The following is a 19825-nucleotide window of genomic DNA, read 5'->3' on the forward strand; positions in this document are numbered from 1 at the left end:
TTTTGCTGTCTTAACTGCAGAACTGTTACCATGGTGTTCATGCTGTACTTTGTGGTAATTTTCCTCTTAATGAAGGAGAAGTCTTTCTGCCTCGTAATACTAGAAATCAAAATCAGGGCCATTTTATCTAAGCTGAATGCTGGAAAATGCTTATTTATTTATTTATAAAGATTTTCTTGATGTACAGAAGTATGTGTGATGTCTCTCGTATTTTTTCCATGTAACATTTTCACAAATCAGTTTCATTTGTTGAGACATTAGGGGAAAAAGGGGTGGAGGGAGGAAGATGGGTGGGGGTGGGGGTGGGGTGGGGTGGTGATGTTTCTATTTTGCTTAATGTTTGTAGGGTTTGGTGTCAGCGTTGCTCGTGCAGGTTCTCTGCTGTTCACTTGTGTTCTTTTGGTGGTGAGAGAGGTTGGGGTTGGCCTAGGGTGTGGTTGTTTGTTTGTGATTGGCTGTGGTGATCTTTGTTTTCGTGTGTGAGTGGGGTGACTGGGTGTTTTGGATCAGATTAGCCATATTGATTTGTATGCTGTTGGTGGATTACTGTCATTGTCTTGTTGGGCTGTGATAAAGGGGAGCTTCTTCTGATAAAGGAGTCTTCTTCTGTTTGCCCCCATTTCAGTTTATTGGTTAATTTTTCTAGTAGGGCTGTTTCCCATACAATTTGGTACCATTGGTCCATGCTTACTCCTGACAGGTCTCTCCAGTGTCTGGTTATGGTGTTTCTGGCTGCTGAAAGTAGGTGGGTTATGAGTTCTTTGCGGTGTAAGTGGGCATTGCTGCCTTGGAAGACGTTTAAGTAGGGCCAATTCTGGGGTGATGTCTAATACTTGCTTAGTTATTTTACATATTTCTCGTATGGCTGTTGTCCAGAATAGTTGGATTTTGGGGCACTCCCACCACATGGAGGTATGTGCCTGTGGAGGTGCACCCTCTAATGCTGGAAAATTCTGAACAAAGGAAAGTACTTCTTCACACAGCATGTTGTAAAACAATAGATTCCGCTGCCTCGGGATGTAGTAGTGATGGCCACAAACTTGAATGGCTTTAAGAGAGTATTGGACAAATTCATGGAGGATGGCTATATTTCTACATCCATTTGTTGTGGCAGTATGTCTCTGAATCAGTGTTAGAAATTAGTCAGGCACTAGGTACATTTTGCAACTAGTACAGGTCCAACTGCGACCACGTGGAGATCTCTGGATGCCAGATTGGCAGTTGGGGGAAGGAAAATGTCACTTAGAGAAGGATCTGCAATATTTTCCTTGAAGCTTGAATTTGTTTTATTCTGGATTGTTTGGTTTGATGTTGTAATGTGTTGTAAACCACTTTGAGATTTGTTTTTTTAAAATATAAAGCAGTGTAGAAATGAAATGAATAATAATAATAAACCCCACTACAAAAAATCCCCCAAACACATGCCTAGACATTCCATTGTGGTGACCACAACCTATATTTAAGGTGCCGTTTGGCAATTAGATTATATATCTGATTTTCTAACACTCTCTGAATATTATTGCTGGGAATTACCGTATATGGGAAGGTGCTGTTGTGTTCAGGTCTTGCTTGTGGATTTCTATAGGCCACTGTGATAACATGATGCTGGGCTAGATAGACCTTTGGCCTGATCCAGCAGGACCTTTGGCCTGGCCTTCTTATGTTCTTGACAACATGTCATTTTAATATGTAGATTAAATAGAAGTACAGAGTAAAGGTCTATGAATGCTCTCGAGTAAGGTTCCAAACTCATTGTGAGGTATAATGTCTGTACTATTAATTGGTATAAGGCACCCAATCATGTTGCCTTCCAGATGTTTTGGACTATGATTATGGCCATGCTGGCTGGGACTGATAGGAGTTGTGTTCCAAAACAACTGGAGGGCAACAGATTGAGGAAGGCTGCAGCAAGGTCCTGAGTCGTCTGCAACTTCTGTGCTTTCCAACCTGTTCTTCCTCTTACACCCCTTCCTTGCTGGTTTTGAGTTTAATTTATGGTTCCTGCTGGCCACAGAATAGTAGACAGGAAAGTGGATAGGTGAAGGGATTTGTGAAAGAACAGAGAAGGCTGTGTGGTTGTTGTATCTTCTCTTGGTGTAATGAGGCAAAGTTTTAAGCACTATCTCCAGTCGAGAATGCTGGCAACCCTACTATACAGTGTGGATACCATAGGGCAAATATCCTGTGGGCCTGCATTGTGACCAGTGAACCAAATCCGATAGCCAGTAAATATGATTTTATAAGGAGTTCTGCCAGTTGGATCATACATATTAAATCTCCGAAGTACAAACACACTCACCAGAAAGAAACTACTTGGCCAGCTTCTGTGTCTGTAACAGCAGCTTGATAGGGAGAAACCAGCAAATGAGGCTTTTCATTGCATTGAGGGAAAATAGTATAACTGACTAACATCTGCACGTCAAGTTATCTTAAAAGCACAGTTACTGGGGCTGGTGAAAAATTTTTCTTACCAGGCAGAGGAAACTTTCCCCATTATTTGATGCTGGGAAAAGCATCACTTTGCTGAATTTCTGTTTGTTACCTAGCGGTTCAAAAGCAGAAAAGCCCTGCCGGGTAAAGATTGGCAATCTTCTTTTGAAGAAGTTCTGTCAAAGCTGAGTAATTCACATGGTTGTGATTGCTAAAATATTCATGTGTGTTCTATAGTCAAAAATTGCTTATTGGTGCATTTGAAACTGATAGTTATCTTGTTTACGTGTTTGAAAAAAAGGGCTTTGGGGGAAAGCAAACCTTTTGTAAATGCAAATTTGTCCACATGAAGATGTCTTAATATATACAAAAAATTGGTTGATTTCTAAAGTATGATTTTTGCTGCAGGGTACCTATTGTTTAGAGTTGAATTATGTCTGAAACTAAAACAAAATATCCAAGATGGAAATTAGGGTTAATGAACCATTGTTATCTACTTTTGGTTGGTGAAAAGTTAAAATGTTAATGCAGCTAAACAAATACAGTACAGTACTTGCTTATTCATTTAAATAGCTGGGATTCAAGGAGAGCATCTGGAAAGTGCACAATTCATGGGCAGCTATGATTGTTCATAGTAAGGTCCCTTAATTCAACAGATTTATGGTACAATCTATGTCATGTATACTCAGATATAAGACACATTAAATTCAATGGGACTTGGTCCTTGTCCTAGGTTAGTGTGCATAGGATTGCAGATTTGGTTAGTCAAGTTCAAAATGTGATTCCTAAAACTCATTTGGAGTCCTTACTGGAGTCACTCTCCCTCATTTTTTACCATAGCAGTAGCAGCACTTTTCTTACATAGACCACATAAGAATTGTTGCCCTCTTTGGTTATCTTTTCTCATCCTTGGTGATAAGCAAATTTATTGCTGCACCCTGGCTATTCCCAAAATAGCTGGCTCACAGGTAATTTTTATTCAAAACTGAAGCTAGGTTGTGTTGGCTCTCCCTTCCCGGATGCAAATCTCCTCTCCAGTTTCTGCTTGAGGTAGCAAGGACTGATGTGAAAGATAAAGTTACTGGGGACTAAGAAGAACACTTCCTAGCCCACCCTGCAATTCTTTCTCTCTCTTTCTCTCTTGTAACTTCCGAACTTTCAGGTAAATATGGAGGAGATGCATCCGTGCTCCTGTATCTAGGGTTTCCAGAGGAACTGTTGCTGGAGATTTCCCAACTGGAAGGCAGAAGTAAATTTGATTCTGTATCCATACATAAGGACTGGTGACTGCTCTTTGAACCTCACACAAGCACCCTCTTTCAGTAGCGCCCCCCCCCGAATCTGTTTTGGTGAAAGGAGGAAAACTCATATGTGTTCATCTTCATTCCACTCTGTTTCCTCCCCCCATTACTGTATGGAAAGCAATTCTTTTTTTTACTACAACAAGGCTAAAGAACACAGTATCTGGGTGATGATAATTTTTTCTATATATATGACAAAGCAGCTAAAATAGGCAGCCAAGAAGATCCAACCCAAAGTGCTCATAATCGAGGACAGGAGTATGTGGATGAACTAGCATTGGGAATGATGGGCGCAGTGGAAATACCCTTAAAAGCCAAATTAAAATCCTAGTTTTGCCACAGAATCCCTTTGGGATTGGAGGGCAAACTGTTTAGTTTCCGCATCAGTTTCTTTCTGCAAAATGAGCCTAATGGGACTTGCAATTAGTGGGAGGTCAAAGGCAATAAAAGAAGGTAACAAGAGTGGCAAAATTCAGTTGGTCGATAAAGTAGTTAGAGGACAAAATGGGCAGCAATGTTACAGGTGTCCTTTGTAAATTGCGTTGTCTTTCTGAACATATGATTCCTCCAAGTGCTGGCAGCCTTCAATAAAACCTTTTCCCAAGCATAGCTGCTGTGTAATGCAAGACAAAGATGGCTGACAACTCACTTCAAAATATCCCATTATAGCCATGCTCAGAAAAAGGCTTGTGGTGGCCAAGCCAAGCCTTTTATGAAGTTGCCTAGGCTGTCTATGGCTGTTTTCCTGGACAGGCTGTATTGCCAAGCATAGCTTACTTGATGCAGAGGCTGGGTGTTGAAGCAATAGGAGGGCACAGGTGTACAAGGCTCTAAGGATGCACATGATGCCCCATGAGCACACAGCGCATGCTACATGCATGTCACCCATTTCCACTGCGCAGGCATGCCATGTGTTTGCAGATAGGCTGGACCTGCCTAACGCGAGCCGAACGAACAAAACATTCACGCCAGGTCTTGTGCGTGGGGCTCGACGCGAGGCAAGCACAGCAATCGCCTGGGGACAGGCTACTGGAGATGTGTGAAGGAGCCCATTCCTGCCATGTCATTCTGCCACAAAATATGCCCCAGCCGCCACATGGGATTCCAGTCAGAGCATCACCTGGAAGGGAACTCCAAGGTATCTGTGGAAGAAAAAGAGGCTCTAAGAGGGAAAGGGAAAGGAAAAGGAAAAGGAAAAGGAAAAGGAAAAGGAAAAGGAAAAGGAAAAGGAAAGGAAAGGAAAGGAAAGGAAAGGAAATGGGATGGTGGAAGGGAATGGTAAAATAAAAGAAAAATAGGGGCAGGAGTAAAAAATACTTAATAATAAACGAATAAAAGAAAAGGAGAGGCGGGGGTCATGTCTGGCAGAACTAAACCCTCGGATTTAGTGGGGGATAGGTTTTCTTTGCTTTTAATAAATAGCCAACTGTTTTACAACAGTACAATGTAGGACCGAATGCTGTCTGGAGAAGGGAAATTCCAGATTCCGTTTCTTCTGACTCATGAATCACACTGGGTAGCCACGTTGCTGTAAGCAATTAAAAATAATGACAGAAGGGAGAATTTTGCCAAGCTTAACTTTTCTTCCCACCCTGATGGGAGAAGCTGCATGTGCTTAAATTCTCTCTTGTTGGCAAAACTATCGAAGGCAGAGAAGTGCAGTGCTGACTCAGGCACCCCAGCAGGTTCCCTTTTCTCTCCCACCCCCTTCCCCAAGTACCAGGGATGGTCTTGGGGCACAGCAGAAGCCCCTGTGCATTTGGGGTGTTGAGCCCCCCATAACAACCCCCCCCCTGGGGCAGCCTCCAGCCGCCAGTCTCCTCTTCCCAGCGCCCATCCCCCCCCCACGGCATTGCTGAGCAATAGCTTGGGAACATCTCACCTGGCTCCAGTGACACGTTGGCAGCTCCAGGTGAGGGACTCACCTTCCCAGCCGAGCAAGTGGAAAATGAGGGTGATGCTGGCCCTGCGGTGGCTTTTATAGGCCTGATAAAAATAGCTCTGGCTTGGCAGGCAGCAAGGGGGGCCAGGGCGTGGGGGGCTGCATGGAGGAGCCCGAGGGCTGGGTTGTCACCAGGAGAGTGCCGTCTCCCCTGCACACCTGTCATGGGCTCTGCATTTGCTCAGGGCAAATATTGACACAGCAGGGCAGGAAGGCAAGCCAGGCATGCGGGGTGGGGGGAGAGGGGGGCATCAGGAGCCCCCCAGATTAGCACCAGAGCCCTTGCTAATGGGGTTGATTAGAGCCAGCAGCCCGGGCAACTCGCTGCACAAAGAGCAGAGAGGGGGAGGGAAGGAAGGCAATGCTCATTAAACCTTCCCTGGAACAACACCAGCTGTCGCTTTCCGCCCACCTGCCTCTCTCACTTCGCTGCCCCAGGGCGGGCAGCGGGGGGAGGGGGGAGGGAGGGAGCGCAGTCCCGGGCAGGTGTATGGCACTGCTGGGAACACAGGAGGAGAAGGGAGGAAGGAGGGGATGGGCATGGCCGAGGGAGGGACGTGTAAAACGTCCACATCCTGGTTCAGGTGCAAGGGGATTGGCAGGTGCCAAGGAGAATCGGGCTTGAATGTGCAGGTTTGGGAGGGAGAACAGGAGAGGAGGCTGTGTAGAGTTCCCTTTGTCACACCGCTGGCACTGGAAGGCAAACCAGAGGGAAGCTAGGCTGCCCATTTGTGCCAGGCAGAGGCCAGCAAATTCAAATCAGGCCTAAGTGGGAAGAGTACCTTGAGTGCACTATTGAGGAGTGAGAGGCTGGAGAAAGTCACAAACTGAATGTAACTCAGCGTGGTGTTTAAACACGCACACACACGCGTACGTTACGCACAGTTTGGAGACGGCCGAGCAAATGAACTGCACACAATGTACTGGAGCTTGGGAGGTGACTGTATGCTTGGGCTTCTGCTGGAGAACAGGATTCAGTCTTTCTATTAATCGTTTGCCTAGTCCCTTTAATTATATTAAAGTGCTTTTTACAGTTTTCATTTTGCTATGGTATATTCCTCCTATTTTACATATTGGGCACCAAGGTGAGAGGTGTACTTCCTGAAGGTCTACCCAGTGATTTCATGCTGAGTGGACTTGAACCTGTACTACACATCTACAGTCATTCCGCTTGGACAAAAGTCTTCTCTCCTTGGGACCCCTCTCCCCTTGGTCTTCTGTAAACAACATCAGCATTGGCAGAGCCACCGCTGAAGTCAGTGGGACAGAGTTCTCTCTATGGAAACCAAAAAGGCCATGAGAATGAGATTTCTGTTAGGTATCTGAGCCAGGGACTTGGAAAAGAGTGTTGCGTTCTAGTAGTTAAGGCAGCTTTGTGTGACTGAAAGGAAACATTAAAGCTAGTGTGTGCATTGCCTGTTCTGGGAATGCATTTCTGGTTCCATATTGCAGGGATTAAACTATACTCCCAAACTGAGTTAATGGATGTCATCTAATGAAACAGTATTTTAGCTTAAAAAAAAACACTACCCCCTAAAACAGGGGTCAGCAAGGTTTATCTTGCCTGAGCCGGATTGGTCCCATGGAGATCCCTCTGTGGGCTGGATTGCGTGCCTGTGAATGAGCGTGCACCCCCACAATTTTCGGCATATGCGCCTGCAAGATGCGTTTTTCAGCGTCTGCGTCGATGCGATTTTCGGTGCCGTGGAAGCGAAGTGCTGCGCCGGTTTAGCGCAGCACATGAGCAGCCAGCTCAGTTCAGGGGCAGCTCAGGGGCTGGTCAAATGATCTCTACAGGACGCTTCCGGCCCATGGGCCTTAGGTTGCTGACCCCTGCCCTAAAACAGTGTTGGTAATTAAGGCCCTAGGACTCTAAGGCAGCCTGCAGTCAATGTTGCTAGGGGCTCTGCATCCCAAGAACCCACATTGAATGGAGTCTCTCCAGGCAAAACTAGAATTTATCCAAAGCACAGAACGGCTGCCCAAAACAGCTGCCACATCTGGAGTTCCTTTCCCCTGTAATATTTAGTAATGATACCATCATACTGTGCATTCACACACACCTTGATCCACATCGTGGGGCAATGGACATGGGACCTCTGGCCTTAAGAGGCATTCCTGTGTTTTGCATAATGCCTAGTTCTCCCCTTGTATGCTATGGCAGCAATGAAATTGTACGGTTGGAGTGGACTTGTACATCATTTAGAGTAGCCTGTCAGAAATGAAACTGAAATTTCCATGTGCCAGCAGTCCCATAAAACAGAAGGGCGCAGCCTTTGTTGTAGACTTTATGATCACTATAGCAGAGTGTAGGTGCATCTGATGTCCATGAAAAGCTTATGTCATAATTTGTTATTCTTTCAGATGCCACAAGATTCTTGGTTGTTATTGTAGTGTATGTGTGACAGCCAGAAGTGCCTGTAGGCTGTAAGTATAAGAAGGAAAGTAGAAGAAGGAAAGCAATTGGGGGTGTGTGTGAAAAAGATTGGTAGGTATTCAAAGAGGTTAATTTTTCACTGAATTTTGCCCTTTTTCCAAGATGACTTGACACTGTGTGGTTTTTCTTACTTAGATAACACTTACAGGGTGGACAATGCTTTACAATGTTACTTTGATTTCAAGACGAATGTGTGATATTACTCTTTCTCCCATTTTGCAGCTGGAAATCTTAAGGACAAAGAGATTAGTGACATACCTAACACCATACAATGTGTTTTTCCCTACATATTTCAGAGACATTCTCACTCAATTTTCTTGTCTTAAGTGGCATGTTAGTTTCACTTTTGAGGGGACTCAATTTGTGCTTGCAATATAATGTGTGCAGTAACACCAGCAGCACTGGTGGGACCAGTATCAGTAGAAATCCAGGTGGGTGTTTCTTTTCTACATAATTATACAAAACATAAATTGAGCCATAAATTCAATATAAGACATCTGCATAAAACTATATGTCACGGTTTCTTATAAATCCCTTATTTTCAAATGATAGACAGAAAGGTGATCATTTACTTCAGAGCTTTCTAAGCATTCCATGTTGGTGACACACTTTTTAGACATGCATCATTTTGTGACACAGTAACTCAGTTTTACTTGCAAACCGGAGGTTAAACTACCTTATAAGAGCGTGGGGGGCATTTGCATGACACTACTACACACTGCAGCTGACACACTAATGTGTTGCGCCACAGTTTGGAAAGCTCTGGTTTATTTTGTTACAGTAGAACTACTGGGGCGGAAGGCAGTGAGCCCAAACAGTAGGTGGAACAAGAGACAATGGTAAGCAGAGCCAACTAATTCTTGTTTTGTCCCCTTCTTTCTCCCTGCTGAGTTCTTCAAGGACAACACGGGCAGTCAGTGTCACCCTCTGGAATGGTTCTAAGTAAAAAGATAGGCAGGTGGGCTAACAGAAGACAGGGCCTTGTTTTCCTTAAGGAACCAGCCAGCGGCCACTGCATTGCATTTTGTTGGAAGTGTCATGAACAACACAGGACATTCTAATGGCCTTAAAAGCATTTTCCTTTCCCCAACAATTTACCTGTTTTTTTGTTATATACCAGGGGACGTACCATGTTCTCAAAACATTTATTAAAGCAACCCAGGCATTCTCCAGTATGATGTTCCATCTTGTCTTACTGATGTTCTTCCCCATTCCCCCCCCCACACACTTATAGCAAGGATGCCATAGAATGACACCCTGTCCTAGCCAACAAAACTGGACCCTTATGCACCAGTTGCCTGAAGGAAAGCATCATCATCATCGTAAGCCTGCAAAGAACAGCCTGCCAACAGGTGATCCATCCACTGCTTTTGTTCTTTCTCTTTTTCAGAACAACAATGGAGAGATACAGCAGGTGTTAAATGTTTAACAGGTCTGAGGATCACACCTGGCCCAAAGACCCCCCCCCCAAAGGCTGTCAGGTGGAAAATGCACAACTGTTGTATCCCCTGCTTGTACCTGGTGGTACTGGAAAGAGCTGCTCCTGGTGAAATTTGCCTCTCAAATACGTCTTTGTGCCTGAGTTGTCAGCTTAGATAGAAATGTGCAGTAGCTGTACTGTACATGCAGAATGATATCCAAGATGGCAGTATCCTCATAAGACATGGATATCATCATTGATTTTTAGCATTCTGACCTCGGACAAAGATTTGGCAAGACATTTTATGGTAAAATGAAATAGGCGTGTGTTGTCCATCTAATGTCAAAATTCACCAGGTGGTCTTGTCCCATTCATTGTTAATATTTATTTCAATTCATAGTCTTGCTTTTATTTTTAAGGTGTTTTTTTTAAATGAAGATAATTCTTTTATATATAACACATATGTATTGATGTGGATATCATTTTAAAACATGTCACTTGCATCAAGAATGACAGTGGGATAGCACCAGTTATAATTCAGATCAGAATCCACACACAGTATAATTCAGGAAGCAGGACATTAATCAGTGACCCTAACTGGTTAAATGATGCTACTATGTGTTAGAAAATAGAGGGTCTCTGGCTGGGCAGCAACTTGACCAAGAAGGATCTGGGCTTCATGCATGTTCAGTCATTGAGTGTGGAATTATCTTCTTAAAGGACCAACATTCTTCATGATGCTCTCTGCCAGTTAACTTTGTGTATCTGTTCGAATGGGTCCTGTAGCAAGAACTATAGCCCTGCTGATTATAAATGTTTGTTCCTTTAAACCAGTGATGGTCAAACAGCTGTTTTGGGACTACAATTCCCATCATCCCTGACCACTGCTCCTGTTAGCTAGGGATGATGGGAGTTGTAGTCCCCAAACAGCTGGAGGGCAAAGTTTGGCCATCACTGCTTTAAACAAAAGGGGGGGTTCCAGTGTAGAGGGGAAAAGATGGGTTTTGAATCTGGGGAACCAGCAGGGCACCAGGGAATAGGGATAGTCATTTTCCACTGAAACCAGGAATGAGGATCTAACCCTTTAAAATTCATTACAATTGCTTGGGGGGTTGATTGTGATAAGTGATGTCATAGGCACATGTGCCCATGACGATTACGCAAGAACACACTTCAATTAATAAAAAAATATTGCTTATAGAGTGAGGGTAGGAGATTTGCCAGCAACAAGAATACTGTGTACTGGTAAAACCGGTTTTCCCTGTTGCAGAGCCTCAGTGTGAAGGAAGGACAACTGTGTTCCACAATCAAAACGCTCCAGGGTGGGGTGATTTGCCAAAAAAACCTGGATGTCTGTACACACCCCTTTAACAAGAGGACCAACGATGGACAAAAGGCTACTCTTTGAGAAACAGTATGTATGGGGAGGGGGGGGGGAAGGATATTCAATTGTGCAAAGGGTCTGGACTTCTGGTGGGCATAACCACTGATGGAAAACCAAACAGGAATGTGCACTATGTGAAAGCAACAGTTAAAATGAACTAAATTACTGTACATTTTAGGAAGTGTATGAAAACAGTGGAAGATTGTTGGCTAAACACCTCACCTCACCTCATATGTTAGATACATTCAAAGTTGTTGCATGAAGTTATGAAAGATGCTCCATATATGTTGGTTAATCTTTTTCTTTCTCAACACGCTCCCACATTTTGTGAATTATGATCCTACAAAAGCTGCAACATTTTTTTTGCAAGCTGGAATCCAGATTGCACAATATAAACTAGAGACTGAAATTATGCAGGTCACAATCCAGCCCTGCATCTGAGATAGATGCAAAATCCATCTTCTTTTGGAGCTATGAAGAGATTTCACACCCTTTTATATAGCAATTCACAGGATATTAGACCATAATCTTCCAAAATTTCTTTACATTGTTAGTCTTTTAATAGTAGAAGAGAGTAGAAAACAAAAGCAAATAGGGGTTTGTCTTTGTATCAGTGCATGTTCCTGTCATTGTTCCCCATTACATAAATTTTGTACAAGACAAAGCAGAATGGAACTAACAATTAGACTCTGTGAATCCTAAAACATTAAATTTTTATCATGGTGTTTTATCTCTTCTACATAATACATATTTAAAACCTCATGCTCATAATCTTGATTCTTTAACCATATATCCAGAATCAATTTATCAGGAGATAATTTGTGTACTGATAAACCTTTACACATTTAGGCTATGATCCTATACACACTTACCTGAGAGCAAGTTCCATTGAACTCAGAGGGACTTACTTCTGAGTAGACATGCACTGGATTGCTCTGTTTACAGGCCTGTGGTAATAATAATTTATACCCCACCTATCTGGCTGAGTTTCCCCAGCCACTCTGGACGGCTCCCAATCAAGTGTTAAAAACAGTACAGCATTAAATATTAAAAACTTCCCTAAACAGGGCTGCCTTCAGATGTCTTTTAAAGATAGGATAACTGCTTATTTCCTTCACATCTGAAGGGAGGGTGTTCCACAGGGTGGGCGCCACTACCGAGAAGGCCCTCTGTCTGGTTCCCTGTAACCTCACTTCTCGCAATGAGGGAACTGCCAGAAGGACCTCAGCGCTGGATGTCAGTGTCTGGGCTGAATGTTGGGGGTGGAGATGCTCCTTCAGGTATACAGGACCAAGGTTGTTTAGGGCTTTAAAGGTCAGCACCAACACTTTGAATTGTGCTCGGAAACATATGAAACATGGTTCATACAAATGAGCAAGTTGTTTCCCCTCTCAGTACATTTGAACAGAAGTATTTTTATAATTCTGTGTTTTTGTATCTCTAGTCACAATTATTTCAACAATGAAGAGCCACTAATGCTCTTTAGAATAGAGAATAAAAAATGAATGAAGCTTGGGTGTCTAGGGGATACTAAAGGGCAAATGAGAACGAAAAGCAGTGTTGCAGTGGGTGGGGAGATAATAGACAAACTAAGAAAGGTGTGTTTTCCCGGAGGGGGGGAGGAGTGAATAAGGTAGGATAGTTAAGGCTGGGAGTCGGATTGCCTACAGTGATTGCATCATGGCTTGTGGGGTTGCCAGTTGACCAAATACAAACATATTCAACCTGGCCTGCTCTTGTGCTTTTTAACTGTTGCTTGATGTGTGATGTGTAGAAGCAGCTTGTCAAGGTAGAAAGGCAATAATTTTCACAACCAACATCTGTTCAAACTTATGTTAAAGGCACAGGAGCAAAGGTTGGTGTCTAGCTAATACCCTTTTCCCCCAGATTGGGCGAGGGTTTTTTTTCTCCCCGAGAAACTATCTCATGGCAAACAGCAATTCCAGTAGCAATTCCAGGAAGCTAGATTGCTGGCAAGGCACCAGATCCTGGCTGCATAAAGCACTTATTTGTTTCTTATTCAGCATTATGCTGTTACAATAGAACAGCACTTTGTGGTTCAAACTTGAGTTGGTTTATTTTTGTGATCCTGCAAGGGAGCAAGCAAGACAGTCACAGGGCTAAGCTTGACTTCCAACTAGATGTTAATTACATGACTACAATTAATGTACACTTTTCTTTTCAGTTATGTACATCAGCCAGGTAGAAGCTTGACCATGGGACCATGTGGGGAGAGAGGGGTGAGTTTAACTCTTCAGCTTCCTTGCTGCTGACCCAGGCTTAAAAACAAAAGAGAGAGAGAGAGTGAGAGAGATGTTTCTACACTTGAAATGCAAATAGCAGCTTCAGAAAGGCATTTTTGGGACCAGGAATGTGGCAGGAAGGCAAAGTGTTAAACTGCTCTCCACATCTCACAGGATCCTCAGACTGTGACTGCTATTTACATAAGGAGGGGGAAGTGCACAGTAATTGCATTCACACAATTATTGTCATGTTCGTTTGGCCCTGAAGCTCCGCAGCTTGGAGGCTCCATGCTCAGCTTCCTTTCTAGGGCCTAGCATGGTGCTGCTTGCCATCACATAATGAAGCTATGGCATAGCTTGGCTCTGGGGCTCTCTCTTGGGTTTAGTTAGTCTCCCTCTCAAGGCAGCTAGCTAAAACAGCTCACAGAAAAGAGAAGCAATGTGCAGGCTAAAGAACAGAGCAGAAGTGCTTTACTAATAACAGCGAGGCCTCGAGCAGCCAGCCTCCCCAATAATTTAATCACATCAGACCATATTCCAGCTCACGTGTATGCAACCCATGGCTGCTCTCCATGCAGTGCACCAACCCCTGCCCACCTTTCCCACCAAGCTTCAGCCATCACCCAGGGAAGATACTGCTGTTCCCAGGCTGCTAAGCAGCATGGACACGGCTGCTTGGGCTGCATCCTCTCTAAGTGTTTCCAATCCAGCCACGATAGATAGCTGCCCCTGTGCTTTCTTTCTCTTGAGATTCTTCCTAGGCTGTCTCCATTTGACACCTAAATACTACCAAGTAGCTAATAGAGCTGTTGCCCTGGTTTGCAGATAGGTAATGATACCCAGGAAAAAAGAGCAGCCCTATATATGCCAAATTAAAGCCAATTAAGTCTTTCTGAAATAAATTAGCTGCAGTACAAATACTTTGTTTTTAAAAGGCTTATGGGCTCAGGTGTTAAGTCCCCCTTCTAAGGTGGCATGAGAAGTCTGTGATGGCGAGAGTTGTTGAAGATATTGCCGAAGTAGCTACTTGAGTACTGACAGTGTGGAGGGAACAAAAGTGTTTATTGTTGAACTAAACTGCTGTTTGAATAAAGCCACTGTTTTCAGTACTCTTCTCATGATGTTTTAGTCGCAGGAGCCTCTGCTCCAGAAACAGAAGCACAATATTTGGTTGCATGGAATTTGTCATCCTGAAGGTATGTCTGTACATCATGCCCTGTCACGTTTCATTTAATTTTTTTGCTCTCACCAACCTTGGAGAAACCTTTGCATGTGCCCTGTTCATACCCATATCTTCCTCCTAAAATTGCATGTTTGGAAATTGGGGGGGGGGGTTGCTTTTCTCAATAAATTCTGAATTTAGACCACCTCACATACCCCAATGATTGGGGCCAGGTCCTTGAGAGGAGATGGTGAAATAAGTTAAAATCTTTGCTAAAAATTAACAAAGCAGCTCTGGCAAATGGATGGGTTAGGCACAATGGCAATTCAGCAATGTCAAAAAAAGGGAGGGGGATGTTGATCAAGGATGATAGTCATGACATTAACCTAAAGAGATAAGGCAAGACTACTGTCCACAGAAAAGTTTATAATTCTATAATGAGGTAAAGCTTTTGCACACAAGACATTGCAGTGAAATGGCGTACCCGTTGGTTTATTGTCAGTCTGCTGGCTGGTTGCTGCTTAACAGAGAACACTGGATCATGCTACCTCTCACACTTCAAATTCTTTGTTCCAGTTTTCATAGATGCTTATGTGTGTTGAGGTTATGCTAACAATTTTGTCTTACAGTTAGAATACATTTTGGATAGATACCTCTGCAAATTCAAAAACAGGACACTCAAAAGAGATCTTTGAAAGATGCAAATCAAGCTGCTAGGAGAGTATATTTGGTGATGTTTAGAAACTGCAACACGCTGCTGTTACAGAGCTCAGTGGCCCAAGCCCGATAATGTATAGCATTCTGAAAATGTTTGTGTGGTGATCTAGCCTTAAAAAAAAAAAAACAACCTTCAAGGTTTGCAGACCTCTAGCTCCTGGAAACTAAAAAGGAATGACATAATGAAGAGTCTCTCCATAAACAGCCTGTTTTTAAACAGCTGCATGCTGAGGCTCAGGCCACCCCAGTTGGCTTTCCGTCAAGTTTGCATTATTTTAATTTTGGTTCCTAGTGTTCAGAAAGGCTTTGTGGCTTGCATATCTGGTTGCCAGATTTCATTATTCAGGAATCGTAGCAGCAAGGAAAAGTGCACCCTGTGCTGTCCTCTGCGGAGGCTGGAGCGCTGACAAACTAGACTGCACTGCCCCTTGGTGGAGGGAAAGTTGAACACTTACAATACAAGAGGCTTGCCAAGATGAAAACAAAGTCATCTTAATTTGAAAAAATAATCTCTCACACGCATGGCACAAGTGGAACCACTTCTGCTTTGGTGCAAACCAGAGTTGTATTTTGAAGGCTGCATGATAAAGATCCCGTGCTGTTATTGAATAGGGTAGGGTCACATAGGTTTCTTTGCAAGTCACTTCTCCTTTGACCCGCCTCCAAGAAAGCAGCTTTCCAGTGGCACCATGGCTCCTACAGGGACTAGCCAGATGCAAATACCAGACTTGTGTGATACCAGAGTTCTTCAAGCCCCTAGGGGGGCAAGATGACGTGCCGCTGCCCTTCAGAGTCCTTGTTCTCTCTGGAGGCACAGGTCAGTGGTGCTGTGGTGGGGTGGAGCAGAGACGGTTTGTGCATTGGAGCAATGGGACTGATAGTTCTGAAATAAAAAGCTCCATTTCAGTTTTTACAACTTCATAATACTAAAGAAAGTATTCTAAAGCCCCAGGTCCAGTTTCTGACTTTAAAAGAGCATGGCTGGGCATGTTCTTTGCTAGAGACCTTGGGAAGATACCACCTAACAGGATCCCAATGGCACACCTCTCATACCATATTGCTTGATTTCCTTGTGTAGCAGCAGGTACCATGAGAACCTTCTATTCTGACGGATGCACCCCTCTCCAGGCTTAACTTAACCTTAGTGGATTCCTTACTGCTTTTACCTCTTACTATTCTCCTCCGGCCAGCGGCGGAGTGTATGCTGGCAGTGCCAGGGAAGCTGCTGCGCACTCTCCTCATGCCCTCTGCCACCGGGTCATGTCTGCTACTGCAGCCAGATGTAAAGCGCCTCACAACCAAGGAGGGTGGGTGGCAGCATTGCCACCAACACTTCTGCTTTCTGCTGCCGGGTCAGAAGTAACCCACCAGCAGAGCTGCTGCCGCTGGGCACAAGGAGTGCCACGGCCAAGGAGGGTGGGTGGCAGTGCTACTGCTCACTCACTTCCTCTCCTCCCCTGGACAAGCACCACAGCCAAGGAAGGAGCCTACTGTGGGGTCGTCTGTTTGCGTAGACCCCTCTCAAAATTGCACCTGAGGCCACAGCACTCACCACACTACACCTCTTCCTCCCCCAAGCCTTCTTTCCCTTTATTCACCATCTCCTTTAACTTCAACCATATACCCATTTTCCTCATCTTTTGTGCTTCCATTCCGTGGCCATTGAGCAGGCCAATCACACCACAAGGTGAGACAATCAAAAAAGGAAACCAATAGCATACAAAAGAAAAGAGGGACGAACATTCCAACCACAAGGACATAAATGACCCTCTGCTACTAAGCTTTCATAGTTACTAAATAGGCATCAACCAAGTTCTTCTATCCTTTTGTTCTAGGCTCATACAAAAATGAAAAATTTATTATTATTATTATTATTATTATTATTATTATTATTATTATTATTCCATACCCCGTTACTCACTTTTGGGAGAAAACAGTAGGGAGTGCAATGATTCTGGGTCGTGCTGTCAGCACTACCTCCCCACGACTGGCCTCCACCAGAACGTTTCTGATGGTGTTTTCCAGCACCATCTCAGTCAGATTTGAAAACGCTGGCAACCTTTAGAGAAAAGAGCATTTCAGTTCTCCCTGTCCAGGGAAGTTGGTGTTTCCAAGCATGCTTACAGAATGGTACTACAGAATAGTGCCCACCCTACTCGCTACCTTTTTAATAGCATAGCTGACAAGTTGGCAAAGTTCTAACAAACCAAAGGCACACTGGCCTAAATGAAAAAAAGCTAAACCAGTTTTATTGAAAGGGTGTGTTCACAGACAGGACAAATGAATAGATGAATCCATATATAGAACTGAATGTCTATGATGGGACTCAGAAAGTACCAGCACACACACACCAGGCTAGTAAATGTAAGAGAGGTTCTAGGCTGAAGCTTAGGCACAGATTCATTGCTTCTCTCTAATACACTGGAATCCTTCTCAACTTCAGAGTAGTAGGATCATCACTGTGGTGGATTGTATTTACTTTTTCTCTTAGATGTCCATAGAAGTCAGGGGTTGCTCACTTCTATGGGCAAAAGAAAAGCAACAGCCCTGTCAGGGAAGGGAGTAAATTTTGTCCCTAGCTCAAGTATGTGCCAGACTGCAGTCTCATTTCTTTCTCCCATAGAAATGTATTTGTCCCTTTGGTTTCTAAAGGGAGTATACTGTAGTGGAGGGAAGAAACCATCCCTCCATCTCAGATACTGATGGGCTCAACATCAGGGATGAGGCCAAGTTTTGCACTACCTCTTCAATGTCTCCAGTTATAGCTGCTTTACTTTCTCCCACAGACATGAATGGCTGCTTTTGGCTTTTGTTGAGGAAGAGAAATGCATCCCATGATATAGCAACAGGTACTTTGATAGTGCAGAATATAACCTAAAGTGTGTTGCTTTGCAATATTTTGAAATTTGGAATATTGTGGCAAGAGTTAGCATTTTAAGGACACAGGTGAGCCGCAGGGACATGGAATGAGTGATATTCTTTTAAATGTTTTTTAAGTTGGGACACTAGCTCAAAAACGTTGTTGAATCCTGCCCGTTGTTCTGTGCATCTTTCGCATTACGTTAAGTATTGTCTGGTGAGTATAGCTATTTTGCTGAGAACCCCTACTTAGATATCCCCCTCAATTTGGCTCACCTGATAATGGTTTCTTTCTGCTCCCGGAATTGTTCCTTCCGAATAATGACACTTAGACTCTCTTGAGCTTCTAAAGTTTCTGTAGGAGATCTCTCTTGTACTCCTCCAGCATCTTCATCTTCTGCTCTACACTTAGGGCTAAACTCTGGGGAAGTTGGTGTTGTAGAGGTACCACCTGGACTGTGCTTTTGTTTGGCTGACTCCTCACTCCAGAACTGGCAGAAGTAGGGTGTGGGCTCTGCTAGGCTTCTGATCACTGCTTCCTGGAACTGGCTTTCCTCCAGCAGCCCCCTAGAATGTCAGGAGAGAATTCACTTTGGAGTGAAAGACAGAGCTGGCTGCCTTTGTCACACTGTTGCCCTCTGCCCCCAAACCCTGGGAATATGAAAAGCCAGCATACACTTGAGACTATCCAGGTATACATCCGAAGGGATACGTGTAAGAAAAAGGTATTGGAAGTCTTCCTGAATATAGGTTCCCCCACATCACACTAAATTAGTAAAATTGGCTGCAGTGAGATGTCATGGTGAATTTATCAGCAAGAAAGCAGAGCAAAAGATGCAAAAGCTCAAAAGACTGCCACTCCACATATGAACTGACCCCGACCCTGTGATCATCATTTGAGGCCCTTCTTCATGTGCCTCCTTCATAAGAGGTCTGGAGGGTGGCAACACAAGAATGGGCCTTTTTTGTGGTGGCTCCCCATTTGTGGAATGCTCTCCTTAGTGAGGCTTGCCTGGTCCCTTCACCTTTTGGCACCAGGCAAAAACATTTCTCTTCAACATTTCTCTTTGATGTATTATAGTATTTTAATATTCTTTTGGAAGCCACCCAGAGTGGCTGGGGAGGCCCAGCCAGATGGGCGGGGTATAAATAATAAATTATTATTATTATTATTATTATTATTATTATTATTATTATTATTCAACCAGGCGCTTGGCTCATTAACACTTGATGGCTTTTTTAATGTGTTTGTGGGAGGGAGGTTATTGGTTTGTCTTTGTTTTATGTATTTTGTATTTTTCCTGAGATCCACCCTGAGATCTTTGGGTGAAGGGCAGTATACAAATTAAATAATAATAATAATAATCACCCTATGTCCACAATTGATTAAATCTTCCCTTTCCTGCAGGAATTTGAACTAATTTACCTTCATGTTACTTAGTCACTACAGTGAAGTGGACATGGACCAGGACGACCTGACTTTCAAATCTCCATTCAGTCATGAGGTTCACTCCATTGCCTTGGATAATGCCAAGTCTCAGCCTAATTCATGCAAGAGCATAGGAATCTGCCTCATCCAGAACCCATGTGGCTCATTATTGACTACATTGACTTGCAACAGCTCTCCAGAGTTGCAGACAGGAGTCTTTCCCCAGCCCTTCCGGGAGAAGCCATGAATTGAACTTGGGACCTTTTGCATGCCAAGCATGTACCCTGCCACACCCATTCCCTATGGCCTTTCCCCACCTCATAGGATTACTGTGAGGACACAGTGTGATAACGCCTGTACACTATTGCTGACCACCTTGGAGGAAGAGAAGGCAAATGTGACAAATGCAAACGCCTAGCCTTGCAATTCTATGCATCTGAGCAGACTGTTATGAAAGCATATTCTGCCTTTGAGCAGCAGGATTCTGGTTGAGGGGTCACC

The 19825-nt window shown here is 43.8% G+C and overlaps 1 protein-coding gene and 1 long non-coding RNA gene across 4 annotated transcripts in view; one reads left to right on the forward strand and one right to left on the reverse strand.

Annotated features, from left to right (window-relative positions):
• Window positions 1-5241: 5241 nt before the first annotated feature.
• Window positions 5242-19822, forward strand: LOC308591193. 2 transcript variants are annotated; one of them, XR_014010045.1, is made up of 7 exons: window positions 5242-5643; window positions 9345-9462; window positions 10801-10944; window positions 13100-13154; window positions 14287-14353; window positions 17823-17885; window positions 19304-19822. It is a non-coding gene; the product is annotated as an uncharacterized lncRNA (long non-coding RNA). The 2 variants fall into 2 exon arrangements; XR_014010046.1 differs by lacking the exons at window positions 5242-5643; window positions 9345-9462 and adding an exon at window positions 9505-9591.
• The window catches only part of CFAP65 (cilia and flagella associated protein 65), a 43030-nt gene continuing 38787 nt past the window's right edge, over window positions 15583-19825 (reverse strand). For both annotated transcript variants that reach the window (XM_081201413.1, XM_081201412.1), the window contains 3 exons: window positions 18172-18462; window positions 16958-17095; window positions 15583-15919 (listed from right to left, as the gene is read on the reverse strand). In XM_081201413.1, the coding sequence (XP_081057539.1) occupies window positions 15793-15919; window positions 16958-17095; window positions 18172-18462 (556 nt within the window). In that variant the 3' untranslated portion in view covers window positions 15583-15792. The remainder of the gene's footprint in view (window positions 15920-16957; window positions 17096-18171; window positions 18463-19825) is intronic.

Source organism: Podarcis bocagei (assembly GCF_964188305.1).
Source record: "Podarcis bocagei genome assembly, chromosome: 1".
Lineage (NCBI taxonomy): Eukaryota > Metazoa > Chordata > Lepidosauria > Squamata > Lacertidae > Podarcis > Podarcis bocagei.